Source organism: Diadema antillarum, unplaced genomic scaffold, assembly GCF_040938485.1.
Source record: "Diadema antillarum isolate AM-2024a unplaced genomic scaffold, OU_Dant_1.0 seq00000705_RagTag, whole genome shotgun sequence".
NCBI lineage: Eukaryota > Metazoa > Echinodermata > Echinoidea > Diadematoida > Diadematidae > Diadema > Diadema antillarum.
Window position 1 is genome coordinate 712,022 of NW_027271610.1, and position 20,837 is coordinate 732,858.

Consider the following 20,837-nt stretch of genomic DNA (forward strand, 5'->3'; position numbering starts at 1 on the left):
CATAAATTCCTAAAAAGAATAGCCTCGATATAAAAATAAAAAGTTATTAGTAGTTTAATTTCTGTCGGCACTCAAAGAAGAAAAATGCGATCCTATTAGCCTCTCGATTACATGCTGTATGATTATGGGTTTATCTTTTTCTTTTTCAATTCTGATATTCTATTGTCGTTTAAGTTGAGTAATGAACACATAATTTCAAAATTAAAAAGGCCTACTCGTTTAGCATATTGTAGTTTTCCATGATTGAACATATCGACTCTGACACACAAAAACAAGGCTGAATAGCGGAGCGCACGAGAAATATTCTATTCTCGGGAAATGGCAAAGCAGAAATACATATCTACGAGAGTCGCCATACAACGCGCGTTTGTGCTGTGTGTGTGTGTGTGTGTGTGTGTGTGTGTGCGTGTCATGTCATAATTCAATCAGAATTTTGCAACAGGTCAAAGGATGAAAATAAACTTAAGAAATTAAGACTATCATGGTCAACTAAGAGCACAAGTAAGGCTTTGTGACTTAATTTTGGGTCATCCCACGAGATTGACACCAACGAATCATGCAAACCACGAGTTCGACATAGAAAAAAAAAGGTCCATGAGTCATACTTAGTACGAGTCATACAGCCCATGAGTTCGACACTAGGCAAATGAGGCCTACGGGTTGGATACTATAGCCCACGAGTTCGGCAATACAACAGGGGGCTTTATGTGTCGGTGTCGTGGGCCTTGCTTGCTTAAGCCCTTTTTACACTTGTGTTTCTTAACCCCGGACTTTCTCTGACCCAGGACTATCGTTAGTCCCGTACCAATTTTTTCAGCTTTTTACACTCGCCAATTCGTCCCGTACTAAGCTCTTGTCCGGTGCTAAGGAGAAAATTGACCTTTTTACACTCGTATTTCTTAGTCCGGTACTTTCCAAACCACATGAATATTCATGATTACGCTGTGTACTGTACACGTACACGCACGCACCGGCAGCACTTGATTACCTCGTTTCTGATTGGTCAGTGAGGGTCGGACTTCGTCTCCGTCGCTTAGCTCAGGATTATTTTTTCGTTCTGTTTACACTCACTTGCTAACCCTGCTATTTTGCAGGGCCAGATAGTACGGGATTATCGGTGGGGCTAGCCCACTTTGGCAAAAACGATTGTAAACAGAAAGTGGGCTAAGGATAGTCCCGTACCAACGGTGGGGCTAAGACCGCCCCCCCCCCCCCCCCTCCCCTTAGCCCCACCGTTGGTACGGGACTAAGCAAAAATTTACAAGTGTAAAAAGCCCTTTAGTGTATACGTCGAACTCTAACTTCAGAAAATACCGTCTTCATCATCATCATCATCATCATGAAATGTGGCTCGAACAAAATCAAGATGTTCTTTTAGACAGTTTTAACATCTTGTTCAATTCTTTGCAGTCAAAAAATGTATGCAAGTTGAATAAGATCGGAATGTAGTGCATTATCCCATTTTGAGTGTAAAACCAAACAAACAGCAATTTACTCTGTCTTAGCTTGACGGCTGAAACCACAGCATAAAACTTACATTTTATTTTGGCAATCATCATCATCAACGTTCCCATCACAATAGCATTATCCCTCTATTCCCATGTCCCCAACTATTTTCTGCAACCACCTCTGTTGCACCTCCCGCCTTCTTTGTATTATTTTGAACTATATATTTCGATACGATACCTCCTCTGTACAAATGACGCTGCGTGCTGACAAACTAATCAGTCTTTTGAAAAGAAACATCTTCCTATAAATGGCGGAAGATAAGAGAAATAACACAATGTGACAATGACGTTACGTCAAGATGCGGCATGCACGTTTTCCCAGTAGCTGTTATCCGATTAAGTTCAAAAACAATTTCATAACACTGTGATTTTAAAATAAAACATGGTCACATTCATCTTCATATAATCATTCAAAATTCTCTCAAAACGGGAAGCTTGCCTTTTAAGGAATGAAGCAATCAAAGCAAGCAGCAAACTAAATCATGTTTTCTTGACATGGCTAAAGTCATACTATATGGGCATAATTACGACACCGTTCAGCTCATGCGCAAACTGTTTAGTCCACGGTAAATTGGGCACAGTTGATTATAGGAGCGCTCAAGTGTAGTAAAGCGAGTACAAATCCAGCGGTGAGCTATAGGTCATCATCCAACACAGTTAACTCTCATGGAACAGACACGTATAGTGAAACTGAATGAGATTATAGTTTGTTGTTCAAATAATGTACGTTTATTGAGAGTAATGACTCTTAACCCTAACCCGCTGACATTCCGGAATATCAATCGTTTCAACTAAGATATCATTCCTTGAAATATGACAAAGAAAAAATTAGGCTCATTCGAAATAAATTAAAAAAAAACTCCTGACATGCAGAGAGCACCCGGTTGGATAGTTATGGTTTAGACATTGTCTTCTCATAGCTGGATTATTGTATTCCCTGTATTATCTAATAATTATTTCAGAAGCAGTTAGGTTACTGTAGTTAATTTCATGATGTATAATGTACATGACTGTTTTGATATAATTATGTGTATGTTAAATATAGTTTGACAGATTGGCATGGATATGTAATTGTTACATGTAATAATGTGACAGTACATGACAAGAAATTGGAGTGTTTGGATGTAGGTAATTGTTTACACATTAGATTGAAAAGCTAGTTTATCTTTTTTTTTAATAATCATTTTTCACCAGGCATTTAATTGCTAACTCTCTTGGAGCAGTTTGCGTTTTAAAACAGATATGTGGCGCCATACAAATGCTGTGGATCATCATCAATATTATGATATTATTGCAAAGGACATAAGAAAGGAATATATATGGGGTCCGTCGGGTATTCGAGCTTGGGTCTGCCTGTACCGCTATGACGTCTCCGTGGCCGAGTGGTTAAGGCGTTGGCGTTCCATGCCAAAAGACCCGGGTTCGAGTCCCGGCGGAGACCAATTTTTCAACTCTTACGCTTTTCCGAAAAGGAGAAACAGTAAGAGAAATAATGATGTCAAAGCTACGCACCGATTTCTCCTTCCTTTCTCATATCTCACATATGATATATATTATATATGTATATATATATATATATATATATATATATTATATATATATATATATATATATATATATATATACATATATATATCATTGCATAAGACTGTTTGATCCCCAGTTCCAGATATCATTTTTTTCCTCAGCGGACACAGAATTACGTGCCAAACTCTTTTGCGGATGTTCGCAAGTAATGGTCCTTGAAATCTTCCGTACTGTGATCTAATCATGGTAAATGCAATCATGTTTCGTAGAAAACTAACGTGTATATGAGTCAAAGACACTCGTAAGGTTTACAATACAGCGTCGTTCTACTTGAAGGACACACATACTGTGTGGGAGCGCCATGTTACACTTAGCAGTTCGAATTCTACACTTGATGAACAGAGTTGAATGATTGCTATGATGATAATGATGAGGCCAATTTAAGAGAGTGTATACCGGTAAGTTGATAGAAGTAGATACCCCAGCTAAATAAGAGTTTTTCACTCCGATAAAAATTAAAAGTAACAAGTCAATGAAGAACACATTAGAAATATATGGCAAGCACTACCTGGGTTAAAGAAACAACAAAAACAAACTACTTGGTTTCATCTCAAAACAAAACATGCACCACAGTTTTAATGTATTAAAAGACTCAAAGGGACTGACGAGACGTATTGCAGTAAGGCAAGCAACTCATTATCTTAGCGTTACCAATACTTTCGGTTTTTAGCAGGAAAGTAAAGTAGATATTGCGCTCTTAAGTGCTCATTATTAGTTACTGTCATCATCTTTATACAGAGACAACAATTCCTTTCACGGTTTGCTCTGAAAGCCGCCCTTTTCTCTGTACAACTCTAGTTCTTCTTTGACGACATGGTCCACGTCGATCGTTCTACCCCCTTCAAACATGGAAGCCATCAGCAGTGCCAGCGATCCATGACGTTTGAGCTCCGGTGGCTTCTTCGGTGGCATTTGGAAGGATTTGACTCGTTTGGGCGGGTCCTTTGGCGGCGGAACCTTTACTGGGACCTTGGGTTCGTACATCAGCTCCTCTTCGACATCCAAAATGACCTCTTGAATGTTATCCATATCGACATCTAGGACGGGGTACTCGTGACTGTATATATCGCCGAGCGAACTCCTGGTCGACCCGCATCTGTCGTTGATGCCATCCATGGTGGGCAGGGTCGAGAGGACGTCGTCGCTCTGGAATTCGATGACCGTCAGCATCTCTTCCACGATGCGGAGTTGCGTTTGGATGTTGAACCTTGGTGATTATCGACAGACAAACAGAAGAACATCTAAAGCAAAACGAACTATAAAAAGACACCTTCGCAAATGCCACATACACTTAGATTTGCAAAATTGTGTGTCATATCAATCAATGTTTGTGGGTAGAAGTTTTTATAGAATTCAATAAGATCTGGAAGTAATCATGCCAATGGGATAGCATTCTAGGATACATATGAAGAAAAGATTTGACCAGTAAGTTACAAGTAGGTCATGTGATTACATGTTTGTACATAGTTTAATTTAGAGAGACAAGGCAAAATCGTTCTTGACGGTTTACTGTCTTTTGAAACAGCGAAGTGAGAAGTTTTATCAAATAATTTTTCCTGTTGCTATTGTATTACTGCTGTCCTTCTCTCCCTTTCTCCCTCTCCCTCCCTCCCTCTTTCTCCCCCCCCCCCCTCTCTCTCTCTCTCTCTCTCCTTCTTTTTTTTCTTCCTTTCTCTCCCTCAAAGATGGTTGAGTCAAGTGGTACATTCGCCACGGCTAAAGGTTGGGTCAGAATCTAGACAGAGGATAGTTAGAGCAAATCTTCCGCCGCTGTGTATTCATACAAGCATATTTGACATTGCGGACATGATTGGGGATTATTCTGCTTCGGCGAAGATCTGAGCTCTCGCAGCGCTCTTGTAAGAGTATGAGATAATTATAGATACAGTTTTTGTGGGTTGCAATGTTCTAAAATCATAGTGACTACCCCTCCCCTCCCACACAAAACTTAATGCAAGCCAATTATACGTATAAAGATAATGTGTATTCTCGAAAACTCATATAAGCTCTATAAACTACGAGACAAGCGTGTAAATGCTTATTTCTTTGGTCCCAGTTATACCTCGACTGCAAATGTCAGTGAGTGAGAAACTTTTCATTTCCTCAGATGTCATCCTTATTATCACATGCAATGACTTTAAGCCAGGGCCCTGTTTCATAAAGTTGATCGTATAGTTACGCAGGACTTTACGAACGACTTAAATATGACAAGCCAAGTGAGTTTCCTAATCATTGTTTATTTCAATAGCTAAAGTTGAAATTTGAAGATGGTTATGATTATCATTACATATTAGCACATAGTTGAAAGTGTATTTTTGCCCCAATGTAAACAAATATTGACAGTCATACTTCGTTGAAAGGTAAGGAAAAAAATGGGCACCCATATTGGCACTTCATATTCCAGTTGTTCATAAAACCATGCGTAGCTTTGCGAACAGCTTTATGAAACAGGGCCCAGGACCGTTTTCACCCTTTGCGAGCGCACTCCTAATTGATACCATTGCCACTTATAATGCAGCGGGACTTGTCGGTCGCATTGGCAGAATCTATGGTCTTACTTACTTTACGGTGACAAAGTCTTCCCTGATGGCTCTGACGTCATCAGTAGAGATACAATCGTCATCAGCTGGCTTCTCTATGTTTGTCGTGTTGTATCGATTCAGTATCAACTTCATCACGGCCTGAAAGGAGAGGTTTTAAAGGACAAGTTCCAGGTTTAAATTGGCTGTAGCTGGCTTACATAGAGCTGAATCAGACGATCAGAATGGTATAGGTAGTTTCATCAAACATCAAACTCGAATTCCTCTTTCTCTTTCAATTATCTCAGATTTTACTTTCAATATCATTTGGGCTGGAATGAAGAGAAAAAAAAATGAGTCCTTAGTTTCAAATGATTTCACGAAGCGGTCAGATCAGGACATACTTTTCTTTTTTATTCGATTTGATTTGATTTCTGCATTTTCACAAAATAGATATAACGTTTACAAGAAAAAATATCTTCCAAAAATTGTATCTAAAAATAAGTACCATCTATTGACTCAATGTAATGAAAAAAAAAAAAGAACTTCAGCCCATTTGGAGACTTCTAATGTAGTGGCGTCATTGATCCTTGCAATTTGTACGTGTGGTGGCAACCAATATCTGGCTTATCTTTACAGTGAAAACTGAAGAATTATTACGATCTCAGTTCATTTGAGATTTTGATAGAACTTCTGCCATATTGTTCGCCAGTCTATATTTTTTTTTTTGCTAAGGTCAAAGTGAACGTTGTATGAATTAGCGTAATTATTGAATAGATGTGGAACAATATATCAATCTAGCTTTGCCGTTAAAATCTAATTTCTCTTAATCATCAAAGTGCACAAGGGCAGCTCTTTACTTTTTCTCGTCGAATAATCTTTATGATCATCATCATGTTGGATACGACTCACTGTATATTTGCAGCTCTTCATTTATCTTTGCAACCTGGCAAAAATCCATGAAAATCCGAGGAATAATTGTTGTCACTATCTGCTTTTTATCTTTTGCGATTCTTTGGCGCGTTCAGAGCGAACAAAAAACGATGAGAGGAAAGGGAAAGAGTGGGGAGAATGAGGTGATATACCAACCGCAGTCAACACTTACCCTGGGATCACCCTCGTCAGAATGTGTTGATGGTTTCTGGAATTATTCAAGAGGAGAAAAACAGGACACGGCTTTGTCATTCTGTCATTCTGGATTTTGTGGTTGTTGTTGCTGTTCTAGATTTTAGTCAGAGACATGGGCCACTTCTCTTTCAGTCATTTGGGAGTAGGACAGTCCATCTCAGTCCCATGTAACAACTCATTACCTTTCAAATAATAGAAGAATATGCCTCCATTTGCCACTTTGCATTGTTCAGGCAGTTGTTGCATGAAACTGATTCCCATTCAAAAAAAAAAAAAAATTCTTCGCCCATACTTCAGTAATTGACACACGGCATAAAAAAATTCTACACGGATGGTAACAGACCGTTTATCAGAATATTCTGATTTCTGACCATTTCAAATCACTACGAGATTGTGCCCCAGTTTCCGTTGTTCAGGCAGTTGGTGCAGTTTGTGACGTCATAACCAAGGATAGCACGGTCATGGCACGAATATGCTCTTTGAGACGGAAGGAATGATTGGACTGATTGTATGGGCAGGCAATATGATATTACTGCAACAACAGCAGCAGCAACAACAACAACAACAACAACAACAACAACAAAATATATGAATACATATCTCACCTCCGATTCGGTCTTACTGCTTCCTTTAATACTCGAGCTGGTGAAGCACTTCTTCAGACGTCGGATGACGTACCCTGACGTTGGCAGGAGATTGAACGGTGGTGGGATAGAGATGTCGGTCTGAATAAACTGCAGCCACAGCTTCGTTCGCCCAAATTTCCACTCCGTTTGGGAATTGCCCTGTCCAAAATTAGTCATTTTTTCCCGATTACATTCCTTCTTTTTATTATTGGCTTCAGGAGTAAGGTTGACTTATAGCAAATGAATATATCATATACTAATAGTGTCAAAAACATATGATGACACATTAGATTATATTATTCGAGATATCCAGGCCTATGTTATACGTGTATAATGTATATACGCTACGCAGGTACACTTACACACACACACACACACACACACACACACACACACACACACACACATTTATATATATATATATATATATATATATATATATATATACATATGTATATATATATATATATACAATGTATATATATACAGAGAGGGGCAAAGAGAGAGATCGAGATCGTTTAACAGCATTCTTGTAAATTAATGACATCGAGTTAACAGAAAACGTAATTAATTCATATGGGGTATTTCCTGTTTATAACAATGTTCAAAGTCGGCATCTCATCATTCGAATGCTGCATCATTTTCTCGCTCCCCACCACCTTCCAACTGACCTCAACTTCCGCGAACCTCGATCCCAGCATCGCGACCAAAGTGTTGATGAGAACGAGCACGACGACCAAGTAGATGAGAATCAGAACAACGTGAATGACGCCGATGAGATCGCTGGTGAGCCACGGTGGTCGATTACCGAATCCATTCAACCACCACCAGAGGGTCAGCATAGACACCGGGATGCTACAAAAGGAACATACATAAAATTTGTGTTCATTAAATATATGATAATGTATCTTCAGTCTGTATTGGATACTACCTTTATCAAAATTATATACAGTGCATATCAAATATAATGGTACTTAGTAATCCAAGTTTGGAGAGCTACTAAACTGTATTTCATAACTGTCATCTATAGATAGCAGTGTTGGTTGGGAGGAAAGGGAAACTCTTCCTCTGTCCATTAATACCTCATCATAACTTATCATAACTTGTTATTGATAAATGCCGTGCATGACAGGGCACATGAACTTTAATAACAACAATGACAAGTTGCACTTTTTTTTCCAAGTTGAAATGTTATCGTATAGTATAAAGAACAATGAATGTCTCACTGAATGGATGAGTTCTGTCAGTGAAAGTGGCCAAATGAATAGGCCAATCTTTCTCTGTTCATATTCAACACGTAGCACGCAGTGACAAACCATATCTTGAATATGAAGAGAGAAAATGGATAATGGGTTAGCCTTTGTGATAGTAACAAAGTTATCGACAATGTGGCGATGTTGAAGTTTATGGACCATGAAAGGTTAGAAATAACCCTAAACACAAACCTGCAGTCGTGCAGGCAGTCCTGTTTAAATGATTTGATCACTTTCATGGCAGATCTCATCCATTCAGTGAGACATTCAGTGTTCTTGAATATCTTTTCGATACGCAGTGTATTTTGGTGGCTCGGGAAAAAAAAGGAAGCAATGATCCATTCTGAAATTTAGTCTCCCGATCGGGCCACCAAGAGCTGATTATTTTTGGAAGTTTGGTGGCCCGACATCAATTTTTAGTGGCCCTGGACCATCGATAATGTCGAGCTCTGTATATGTGGGTTTTTTTTTTATTTGTCATAAGTTTTACAACATTATTGTATCTCAGTTCACAGTTTGCTTGTTTTTTATTACATTGTCGTGTCATTTATGTAAATATATTTCAATGTTGTAATTTTGGTGTGTTTGGGGATGAAATAAAAGAAATGAATGAATATCACGGGTAATAAACTTCTCCATGATAGTGTGATATAAGACTAAAAAAAAATCAGACAGATAGAAAGAGAGAAAGAAAGACCGGAAGAGAGGGAGAGAAGGAGTGGTAGAGCGATAAGCTCTTCAGATTGTTCACACACTACTTACCTACGATACGAAGGGTCCGCAAGTCCACAGTATTCATAGGTGTCGTCACATCTCGAATCGTCCTGGACTACCTGTCAGATAAGCATGACAACATCAACGGAAATATTGATATTTGTGTTCCTTAGGCAGAGTCATCATTTAAAAATTTCAAAAAGTTTCTTCCGAGTGGGCGTCCAAATCAGTTTCCTTACTATACATTCTGTTCCGAAAACAATGAATTTATCGTCCTCGTCAAATTGAAGGAATCTTCATGGCTAAAGTTTCTTTTGGAAAGTGGGAGTGCCATTATTTTATAAAAGAATCACTCACTGATTTTATTGATTAATTAATGGCGTTATTCGCGTGTTACAATCACAAAAATGAATCCTATTTTGTAAGGACGTAAATGTTCAAGTTCTCACTAAGACAGAGCTCCAGAAGAAATTATGTGTATTATTCTCCACGGAAATCAACGCTGCGAGGTATTGTCAAGTGGATTCTTATCCTTTCTTTCTATCATATTTTTGCATCAGTCCGTAAATGATTGTGACATGTTGTGCCAATAGTTGTGTCATTTCTTCGACATTTCTGACACTTCGTTGAGGCGTCTGCTCTAGCGAATTAAAGGTAGTACTTCGCGACATAGAGAAAGAGAGAGATACCGAGTCAAAAGCGACGTGAAAGAAACTAACCTGCACGGAGTGAACTGCAAACAGCCCGACAGAGAATGCCAAGAGGTAGGCGAAGAAGATGATGAGGAACTTGGCGATGTCGCGAACAGCGCCAACTGTCGCCTCCCAGATGAAGAACATATCGTGGTACGTCTTCAAAATCGTGTTGAAGGCCCGCATCACGCTCAGAATGACCACTACACCTGAGCCATGAATACATACATCAAGAAATACATGTCTAATATCTAATATCAATTGGAATCGCATTTACATTATTTAGTTGTTTAGCGGTTGCCTGTCAAATTTGGATCATTTGTCTTTATGTACTGTATGTAACATTTATTTTGTACCTGAATGTTTATATGAATAAAATTTCTTTGTGAAAAAAAAAAAATACTTCGGCATAGTAAGTGGCTGTGCAAATGCCACTATTCAGTGAAAACACCCTGAAATCTTAAAATTTCAGAATGCTTTCATTTTAAGCCCGACTTTGATTAAAACTTTGACTATTATTCCGTCAAAAAAAGATAAAAAAATAAATGTCAAATTTCAGTTTTCAACACCGTTGTAGCTTATTCTGATGATCATTGTAGTTACTAATGTTGCCATCCATCCCTACCATCACTTTCTTCCTGTTACTGAAGGTGTTTTATAATGATCACCGTCATGTTATTATTTTAAATGTTGTTGTTGTTGTTGTTGTTGTTGTATATGAATAAGTAGATGTGTACACCGACCATTTGCCTGATGCACTCACCGAAGACGGTATTTGCTATGACGTTAGGATCATCCCAGTCCAGGCTAGCCTGGATCGTTGGGTCGCGTCTCGCGGCTGATACCACAGAGCGATTTACGATTAACGACAAACGATCGTCATACCGCTCTTGGGTTCGATCGAGGTAGATATCCTGGAGAAAAGACAAAAAGAAAAATGCTTGATGTAAGTTAGCGTCCCCTTGTGGACGCCACAAAAGCTCGCACAAAACATTTCAGTGGGAAATTGCCCATTTTGTATATTTTGTATATCTGTGTACAGATACTCCTAACACTCCCACACTGTCAATATTTCATGGTAGTCTATCTCTCGTTCAAACAAAAAGCGCCAGGAGTCTCCATTTGATGTCATAATGGCACTCGATATGAACAGGGAGGGGACACCTCCCTGATATGAATGCCTCTATGCGCTGCGGCCATTATATTAGATCGATGTATATCTCGCAATGGTCCTTCTCTCTTCTCCTCCTGCTCTCCTCTCCCGCCCCCCCCCCTCCCCCCCCCCCCCTCTCTCTCTCTCGTTATAAACTCTTCTCAACTGCACTTAAATGGATGGTGTGGTATAGTGTTGGTTGAGGTGAGAAGACAGTTTTTGACCTTTTGCCAGATAAGAAACCACTGTATGAACTGATAAAGAGCATACAATTCTAACAGGAATTCAAAGTTTATTTTAAAAAAAATGTTTTAAATTGGATGAGATATCCAAAAACAAAGAAAAACAAAGCAATCCTAGTAAAACATGAGTCCAAAACCAATTTCATCGAATAAACTTTGAATTCCTCTTGGAATCATGATGTTCTTTCGTGTAACATAAAAGGTGTTTCATTATCGCAAATATAATCATAAAAAACGTAGGAACCCTCAAGGCCCATCTCGACTAAAAGTGTACCATCCCTGTAAACGTACCATGAGCCCGCTGATGCCCTTGCACATCATGACAACGTAGGTCATCCCAACTAGAAGCACCTCAAGCCCGTTCATCGTGTCACTAGTGACGTCCGCCAACCCAAACTGGAACATTGCGCAGATGTGCTTCCAGCTAAGTGCTGTGTGATACATACAAACAATAAGATGATAATGATGATGATGATGATGATGATGATGATGATGACGATGATGATAATCATGATGATGATGATGTTGATGTTGATGATAATGATAATGATGATGATGTTGATGATGATGTTGATGATGATAATGATGATGATGATGATGATGATGATGATGATGATGATCAACGGCATTTATGTCGGGTCATTTATCTATGGAACATTCAAAGGCGCCCGGCTGCCGAAATATTTCACATAATATTATTCAAAAAGTTGTTTTTCTTAAACAATCTAAGAGAATGTCACGGGTGATATATCGTAGTCGTAATTGGACCCACTGGCAATTCATTCTTTGTTCTGTGCATTACATGTTACATAATCACAACCAAATGATTCAAGTGATCTCTTATCTTCGCTTGAAAGCTTGATTTATAAAATAGGCTCTTGAATCTCAGTCTGCAATCTGATTGGTCAGTTATCATGCATTGATTTTTACTGATGGGATCCACACTGAGCCGTGCGTCCGGTAAAATCCGGATGCATGGCTCAAGCCTTGTATAGTTGTTGTTGTTGTTCTTCTTCTTCTTCTTCTTCTTCTTCTTCTTCTTCTTCTTCTTCTTCTTCTTCTTCTTGCTGTTGTTGTTATTGTTGTTAAATCATAGATGTTTTTAACCCTAGTAAATTTTTAGCCAGTGGGATTCCCGCCTGTTCTGCAGCAGCCACAAACTCTGGCGGAAAGTGGCCAGCAGTGTAACAGCCATGACAGCTAGTTGTTACGTCGTTGTCTTACCTAGACAGAAGAGGAGGAGCAGGAGGAACAGGAGGACATTGTCCTCGTCGGAGACGATCACGGCCGACGTGCAGGCGAGGAAGGCGAGGTCCGCTCCGAAAAAGAGACACATCTTGACGTGCCTGTCACAGAAATGCAGATAATAATTTGAGTTAAAGGGAAATTTGCACAAAACAATTATTCAGTTCAGCGGATGCAGAAATATTAGAAGGGCAACTAAACTGTTCGGAGCCTAATTTTTAAAGTTTTAAGTCCATGTGCTGTTATCCCTGGATGGACGATTACACCAATATGTGATGTCACCATGGTAAAACGATCTAAAGAAAATATAAACTGAATTCAAGAAAATTTTACGTTTGGTGAAAGTTCAAATTCAATTGATATGTTAATGGCATGATTATGTTAAGGTTATTATTCCCCCTGCCCTTGAGGAATTTAACGAAAGGTCTCGAATGCTGCTAGAAGTATTAGAATCATTGTGAGGAATTTTAGTTGTTTATTATTGTCTGTATATCGTTTCATCACTGCGACATCACGACCTGTTGTAGCCTTCCTAAGTACCCAAAAATAACGGTATATGAATTAAACAAAACATTTTTCCTTTACCAACTGAATCCATATGATACACATGGAGTTATTCTCTAAACCGTTAAACCCAAGCAAAAGTGTTTCATTTTCAACAGCGAATCACTTGGTTGGGATAGCTCATGTTGACTCGGATTTATGCATCATGCTACAACTATGAGTAGTTTTATATTACTGTACACAGAAAAACGAAGAAGACGAATTAGATATTGAGTTGAGTTGGAATTGAGTTTATTTCATTTCACCACGGGTCACTCACTTCAGTCAATGGCTGTTCTTCTGAGAGTCCGTGTAGTTTAAAAACCATACAATTACAAATTACGTTTTATACATAGTATAGGAAACGAAAAAAACAACAACAAACAAACAAACAAACAAACAAACAAAAGCAAAACATACGAAATCATGCATATTACATAAAGAAAATGGAAATTAAGATACTAAAATAAAACAAAATATGATTGACGCGCTAAATAATTAAATATTATGAATTTAATTAATTCATAATGAATATGCATCAGGCTACATAATGAGCTTGTGAAGAGGGTAAAGTTCTAGAACCACATATTGGTCATCAGGAATGACCATTAAACAACATCACTTCCATAGGGACAACACCACACTGGAAAGTGGTGGTCAAGTATTGTTAAAGCAAAGGGATAAAATGAGGAAGATGGCAAGTGTCGCCAGTTGGGATTGCCCAATTTCTCAAATAAGCCGCTGCCGGCGGTGCTTCTTGGAGTCAAGGGAAGAGTGTGGAGAAATGGGGACGTAGCTTGCCATGCAGTTTGCAGCGTGCGTTTCGAAAAAGAAGTTCAGGACAGAATAGATTTCAAATTTGTGTTACAAACTCATTTTTGTTTTATGATGATGTTAATTATATGTGAATAGTATAGAAATGCTTGAAAGATTTTGTTTCCATGTCTAAGAACTAATTATTATTTTCAGATTTGTGATCGAAATGAGATTGAACACTGTTGAAGTCAGGTAATATTGTGAGATAGTTGACGAGAGATTAAGAAAGTTATCAGTATCAAACAAACAAGATATATGCTTTTCTTTATGAATCATGTCAATGAATCATGTCACATGAAATATACTGAGGTTTATAATATTGATATATATTTTGGAAATGAAAATAAAAAATGAAATGGAATGAAATGAAATAAAAACAATGTATAAGATGAGAATATTTGACATTTACCTCATTTCTATTTGGTAATTAGGTCCGAGTTTTCAGGTCTCTTGTTATTCTTGAAGTCAGCTTTACACTATATAAACCATAATTATTATTATGCAAACCAAAATGTGCAAATGGCCGTGATCTCATAATGATTTGAGATAATGATCTTACGGTATGTGAAGAAACGCCTCCAGTTTTTCTCCCTGCACGAGGAGATACGCCAGGCAGATGAAGGGATACCCTATGATGCTCAAAACGGTGACCAGCTTTAGGAGGAAAGGACCAATGGCTTGCAGGGATCGGTAGTAGGCATTTCCCAACATCTTTTGCGTGTATGCGTGGGCCACAAACTGCATGGGGGAACAAACCATGCACAAAATTTTCACATCAATAAGTATGGATCAGTGTCGGAAACTTGGAAGCTCTATACCACCGATAGTTCTGTATCTTTTGGGTTTTTTCTCTCTCGCTCTCCCTCTCTCTTCACGCGCCCATATACACTTTTTCTTTCAAATGATATTTATTCACTTCCACTCCAGTAATACAAAAACATCAATTAACTTTCGTATTACCGCACAATATGAGAGAATAATTCCTTTAAAAATAACTGAAATAGTTATACATTTTCATGTTTCAATATGATAAAAATGGCAATATATACAGCAATTACCGAAGAAAAAATGGAAGTGCATCTTCTACCTTAAATGAAAACCCATCCCCCAAAACAATTCTTCCTATCTGACCTCACTATACCCTTCCTATCCGTATACTACTTTACTACAACTAACAAAATAAAAATACTTCACCACTACACAAAAACACACCTATAAACACACGCACGCACACATACAAGCACACGCACACATACACACACGCACACACACACGCACACACACACACACGTGTAAACTCCCACTTTCATGCCAAATGGTATCACTGATAATAGAGACCCGCCTGTTTCTGTTGATAATCGACTGCAGTCTGAATTTGTGAGACTTCGTGAGTAACGTTCTTCTGATCCCTCTGCCTGAACAAGGTGCGGAGCTTGTGTAAACAGAAAGGAAAAAAGGAAAAATAAAATGATCACATGAAAATGCAATACAGGATATTTATAGTTAGCAATATGAATTAGGCCCTACATTTAATATAGCATTCTTGTCTTGTGTTAATCCATACCGTGGCGATGACGATGATGATAATAAAGACCTCAAAGGGAGGTGATGGAAAATCTATGATTATTTTTCGGTTTGATCTAGGAGATATATAATGTTGTTTGCAGAACAGAGAAGCTTTTACCATCGAATTCAACCTATACCTCGTAAGAGTTTGCGATGTAGTCGAGTAGCGAGGCTGCAAATTTCTCAACCCCGTCGGCCATGGCGTAAAACTCGCTGTTGACGGCCTCCCAGACACCAGCGATCTTCCGGAGCCTACCCGTTAGACGGAAGGCGTTTCCGAGAGCGTTTTGGTAGGCCAACCCGAGATACGCCTCGCTCGACAGAGCCCGGTAGATGTCCAGATACTCGACCACCTCGGACAGGGTCGCATCGGCCAAACCCTCTAGTTTCGGCTCGACGACAGGACGGGCTCCAGCAGAGAGAAGCAACTGACAGAAATGTGTAAATTCAAAACTGTTAAGACAATCAATTCAATTTTTATACGTCATGGGTTTGATATTTGACATGTGTGGCATTATCCATACAAGACAGTCATGAAAAGTAATTTAGAACACACGACACATCATCTTGTTGAAGACTTGGCTGCCTTTATCATCTTTCCCCTGTTTAAACGGCTTTCAAAAGCCGTTTCCAAAGCCCTTTAGAAACGGCTTCCAAAATAGTTGCGTTTATCAACTCTTCGCGAACACGATAACTGGCCTGTCACTGCACAGCTGCATTGCGCAATTCGACCCGAGGATAAGAGATCATATAAGGCGTGCATGGTTCGGAACTGCAGTACAAAGCCGTTTCAAAACAGCTTTGCGTTTATCTCGCTTCAAAAGGCTTCTAGAAACAGGTTTCTGGAAACCTCTTAGGAAACCTGTTTCGGAAAGCACAAATTTGCGGCTTTCGAAAAGGCTTTCCGAAAAGGCTTTCAAAACAGCTTTGCGTTTATCCATCGTAAAAATCCCCTGAAAGCCGTTTGGAAAACCTGTTTCTGCCGAGAAAAAGAGTTGATAAACGCACCCCTGAACATTCTTCGGCAATGCATCGTTATGCTCAACTATACTACATGCATTTCAGGCTGTGTATAAATGGGGCCCTGGACATGAGCGCGTGTATAAAGTGTAGGTTTGATGTTTAAGTTAAGTTAAACAGATTTTGTGTTTTCAATTATTTATCAATATAAATGTTTCGACATAACGATGTCAGGTGTTCCCTTGAAAGATGGGTTTGTGATGCCTACAGTGCAATACATTACAGAATAACTTCGGTACAAAACATGTGATTAGGCTATATGAAAACTGGCCTCGTAAAAAATCGCCATACTTTCTTACGATTAGTTGAAGATTAGGTTTGCGGATATTCTACTCGTTAACTTTAAGAGCTGCTTTTGTTACTCCTAAGATACGGCAATTGAATCAATGCGTATCTGTCAATAGATCCCAGTCCACCAAGCAACAGCAACAAAAAGTACTGTCAACAAAACGCAATATTGGATGTTACACACTTAGCAGCTATGCAGTACATTATTGTCTACATTCGTCTCTCTCCATTTTTGTTTCAATTCGTTTGGACTTACCTGTACCGTCACGAAGTTATTCCTGATGGCCGCCATCTTGAGGGGCGTCATGGAGCGATGGAAATCATCGTTGTCACAGTGGCATTCCAGAATCTCCTCTCGCTCCTAAAACGAAACATTTTTGGGCCCATACACAAAGATTTAAATGGTTCTCAAACTTGCAAGAAAAGAGCATTTGACATTGCGCGTCCTCTCGCTTAAAGGTGTTATATATACCTGGTCGAGACTAGGATTGCTCAACGCGTTTTAAATAAGAATTTTCTACTGTAGTAACGAGCCCTGAGGACCCTTGTTTTATTGATCAAGACGTTTATCCAAAACGCCTTCTCTTTTGTCCAACATGCCCAAGGCGAGCAAAATGAATGCTCTGTAGGACATTTTGTCATGTTAGCGTATTTCTATTCAGGAAGTGTTCAGTAGTAAACACTCATCGATTCATTTCTGGATTCGATATTCGAGTGATATTACTCTATAGAGGTTTTACATTTCAAGTTTAAATCAGGTTCGATCTTTTAAGATATTATCAAGATAAACCATTGGTTTGATGGTGTTAACGACACTCGGTAGGTCATGAAGACAGGTGATGAATCTGTTGGCCCATTACTCCTCGGCGCGCCGTTCAGTCTTCGATACCGTTACGGATCTGATTTTCATTTTCTGCCGTCAAGACTCAAGAGAAGTACAGAAACGCACAACCTTTCTGGGTCACCTGTATTTGTCCCTAAAGCTTACAAACTTCATCGAAGGAACCACGTTCAATCAAGAACATTGGCATTTATGCGAATGCAATTTGGGTACAACTGAAGTACAGAATTTTAAATACACATTGTAAACTGTCAAGTAAAATCCAGTGTTGGATCGCCTTTTATTTTTCTTTAATTCTGCTTGTCGGCCGATGAAACCCGGAAATGGCGCCAGAAACATTTTTTTTTGCGCCTCCCTCCCCTTTACGAAATCCTGGATCCGCCCCTGAAATCAGTCTCGTGAACATGAAATAAACTATTGAGATTAATAGCGCTTCCGTCTGTTGACTCGTCTTGAAATACGGGCCTGTTCTGGTACACGTACCTCTTTGGGAAGAGTCTTGGTATATGAACAAATGACCTTCACCGCGTCTTCAAATGATGCAGCGGTGGCTCGGAGTAAGGCATCGCCGAGTGGTGCCTTCGCCCTCAGAAGGCTTATCACCACAGCTAATGAGAAAGAGAGAAGGAAACTCAACTTGACGTCGGCTACATAGATATCTTGAATAAAAACGCTGTATCCATATTGAAACACAACATAAATAATTATGATTCATGATTGACGGTGAGAGCAAATCGAATGCCTCACGTGGCATTACAATAACTGACAACTAAGCAAAATCATACGAAACAAGTTATTTTAATCGTTGATAAGAAACATATTTCAAGGAAATACGAAACATACATTTTTGGTCCTTTTATTTGAAAATGGTCTATACTTCTGAGTTGAAGTTTTTTTTTTCTTCTTTTCATCTGGAGATGCCATTCATAAATTTTTATCATGTCAATGGTTTGCTATTCAAACGTTGACCTTGCTTGAATCCGACCAGGATGTTAATTGAAGCACGGATCAAGAGCTAGAAAATCAACAAGAGCGTTTGAATTTTTCAACCTCATAACTACATGCGGTACCCTGTACAGTATGTTGATGATCACTACTATACAAATTGAGGTACATTAATGTTGTTTCATTGCTTGTTTGTCTGTTGGTCAGTTTGTATACATTTATCTTCCAAACCACCAGACAAGTAGGCCTAACTAGTATATATTTTTTTCAGCATACATACACGATCAATGATTTGATAACGGTTCCGTTAAAAGCGCGTCGTCTTGCGCAGACATGGGGACAACCATCATGCACCCATCCATACAATGATTTTCCTATCCTTTTCACATGCTGCGGAATATCACATGCTCTTACCAAATTTCGCGATTGTTGTCTTATCCCATGCTCATTCATTGGGACCTAACACACAATAATTCCTTGATGAACTATGCGATGTCAAAATGCTATATTCTGAGACCAGAAGGTATAGGATCTACTAGAACACACACTGGATAGATCCTTCCTATTAAACTAAAATAATGAGTCTGTAACCAAAACATTCAGTTGGTTTCGGATGAGTACTATACGAAAGCTATTCATATAGACTGCAGCTGTGGGTTCTTTCAAAGAGCAATTCAAAGGAAATGTGAAGGGGGCGTTGCAACTAACAATAGCTTCAATAGACGCCAACAGCCAAAATGTATAGGATGTAGAGAGCCAACGATAGGATCCAACAAAGGGATCGAGCTGGTCGGTTCTTCTCCACAACCTCGAGAGACAATTCAGCGGCCACCGCGGCGCGCCACCCTCAGCACTAAACACTAAAGGCCGAACTCAGTGTATGTATTACAGTGGAAACTATGAGCATGCTGGCCTTGCTATAGGAAACAGCGTTAGAATGAAGCGGTACGACTGAAAGCGGCATTATAGCTTGGGACCTTTATTCAGGTTTCATTCTTTTTAAAGGCATAATTTACCATTTGCAGATGAAACAAAAACCCAGCATTAGTACTCCAAAATAGTTCTAAAATGTGAGTTATAGATAGAAACAACCAATGTTAAAAAAATGAACCAGTATAATCGATGTTAAGTATTGTTAAATATGCAAAATGTGAACAATAGTTATGATAAAAATGTTTCCAGACTAAACCGTCTACAGTTATGGTTTAATGAGAAAAATAGTGATATCTCCTTATATTTTAGGCTTTACTGCAAAAATTTTATATGGTAGGATGTTTTGTGATACAACTGACCTACACATATGCATAAAAAGTGATATCTTGAAGTTTTTTAAAATCACTGCTCCCAAAGGTAAACAGGACCTTTAAGTACGTTAATTCTGCGTGGGGGACGATATTTGCTCTTGCGTGTGCAAGTGGGTGTATGTGTGTGCTTAGCTTGCATTCGCATTCAGTCGCCATTCTGTTGTCCGATCTCAATACGTTTCCTTGAATTGATTCGAAAATATGATATCCTTCTACTCAAGGATATAAAAAATACAAATATGCAGAATGTTTGATTCTATTGCGGCATCACGTTCTGTGGCACACGAGTTGAAGTCATCAATATGAATAAATGTATGTATAGTTACAAAGACAAATTTCGAAATGGAATATGGAATATGAACGATCACGAGGAACGCGATGCATAGAGATCCTGTTTATAGACTAAAGGAACCGACAGACTAAAGCCCCTTTTACACTTTCACGGAGTGCCTCACGGATGACTTTGGATCGTCATCCGTGGTGTTCCGGCATGCAAAATATCGATTTTCCTCTCAATGCCGGTGTGAATACGATCCCGACTGGGTGACTACACGGAGAGGTAAGGGGATACACGGACATGTACGGTGCCTACACGGACACACAAGAAACGAACGCGGACCACAGCGGAAATGATACGGAGCTAACACGGATATTAAGGAAGAGCACGGATGCAACTGGATTCTTTCCCGGTTTTTACACGGATATATCTTAAATGTTGACAGATGACATTTACTTTTGCTTTTGATACTGTGTCTTTATCATTCTCGGGCAACATGCCTCTATAGAGCTAATAACAAGCACACCAGAAAATCTACAGCAGCCTACGTACGCCTCGGCTTGTCGACAT

General features: G+C 39.1%; 1 protein-coding gene across 1 annotated transcript; it reads right to left on the bottom strand.

The window, feature by feature from the left end:
* Window positions 1-3,848: 3,848 nt before the first annotated feature.
* Window positions 3,849-20,837, bottom strand: LOC139737792 (transient-receptor-potential-like protein). Its single transcript, XM_071648469.1, has 15 exons — window positions 20,816-20,837; window positions 18,225-18,349; window positions 17,157-17,261; window positions 15,730-16,020; window positions 14,586-14,764; window positions 12,647-12,768; window positions 11,714-11,853; window positions 10,791-10,941; window positions 10,055-10,236; window positions 9,384-9,454; window positions 8,040-8,223; window positions 7,348-7,527; window positions 6,720-6,755; window positions 5,658-5,776; window positions 3,849-4,302 (listed from the first exon to the last, which is right to left on the bottom strand). Exons 1-15 carry the CDS (start codon window positions 20,835-20,837, stop codon window positions 3,849-3,851), a joined length of 2,361 nt encoding a protein of 786 aa, XP_071504570.1.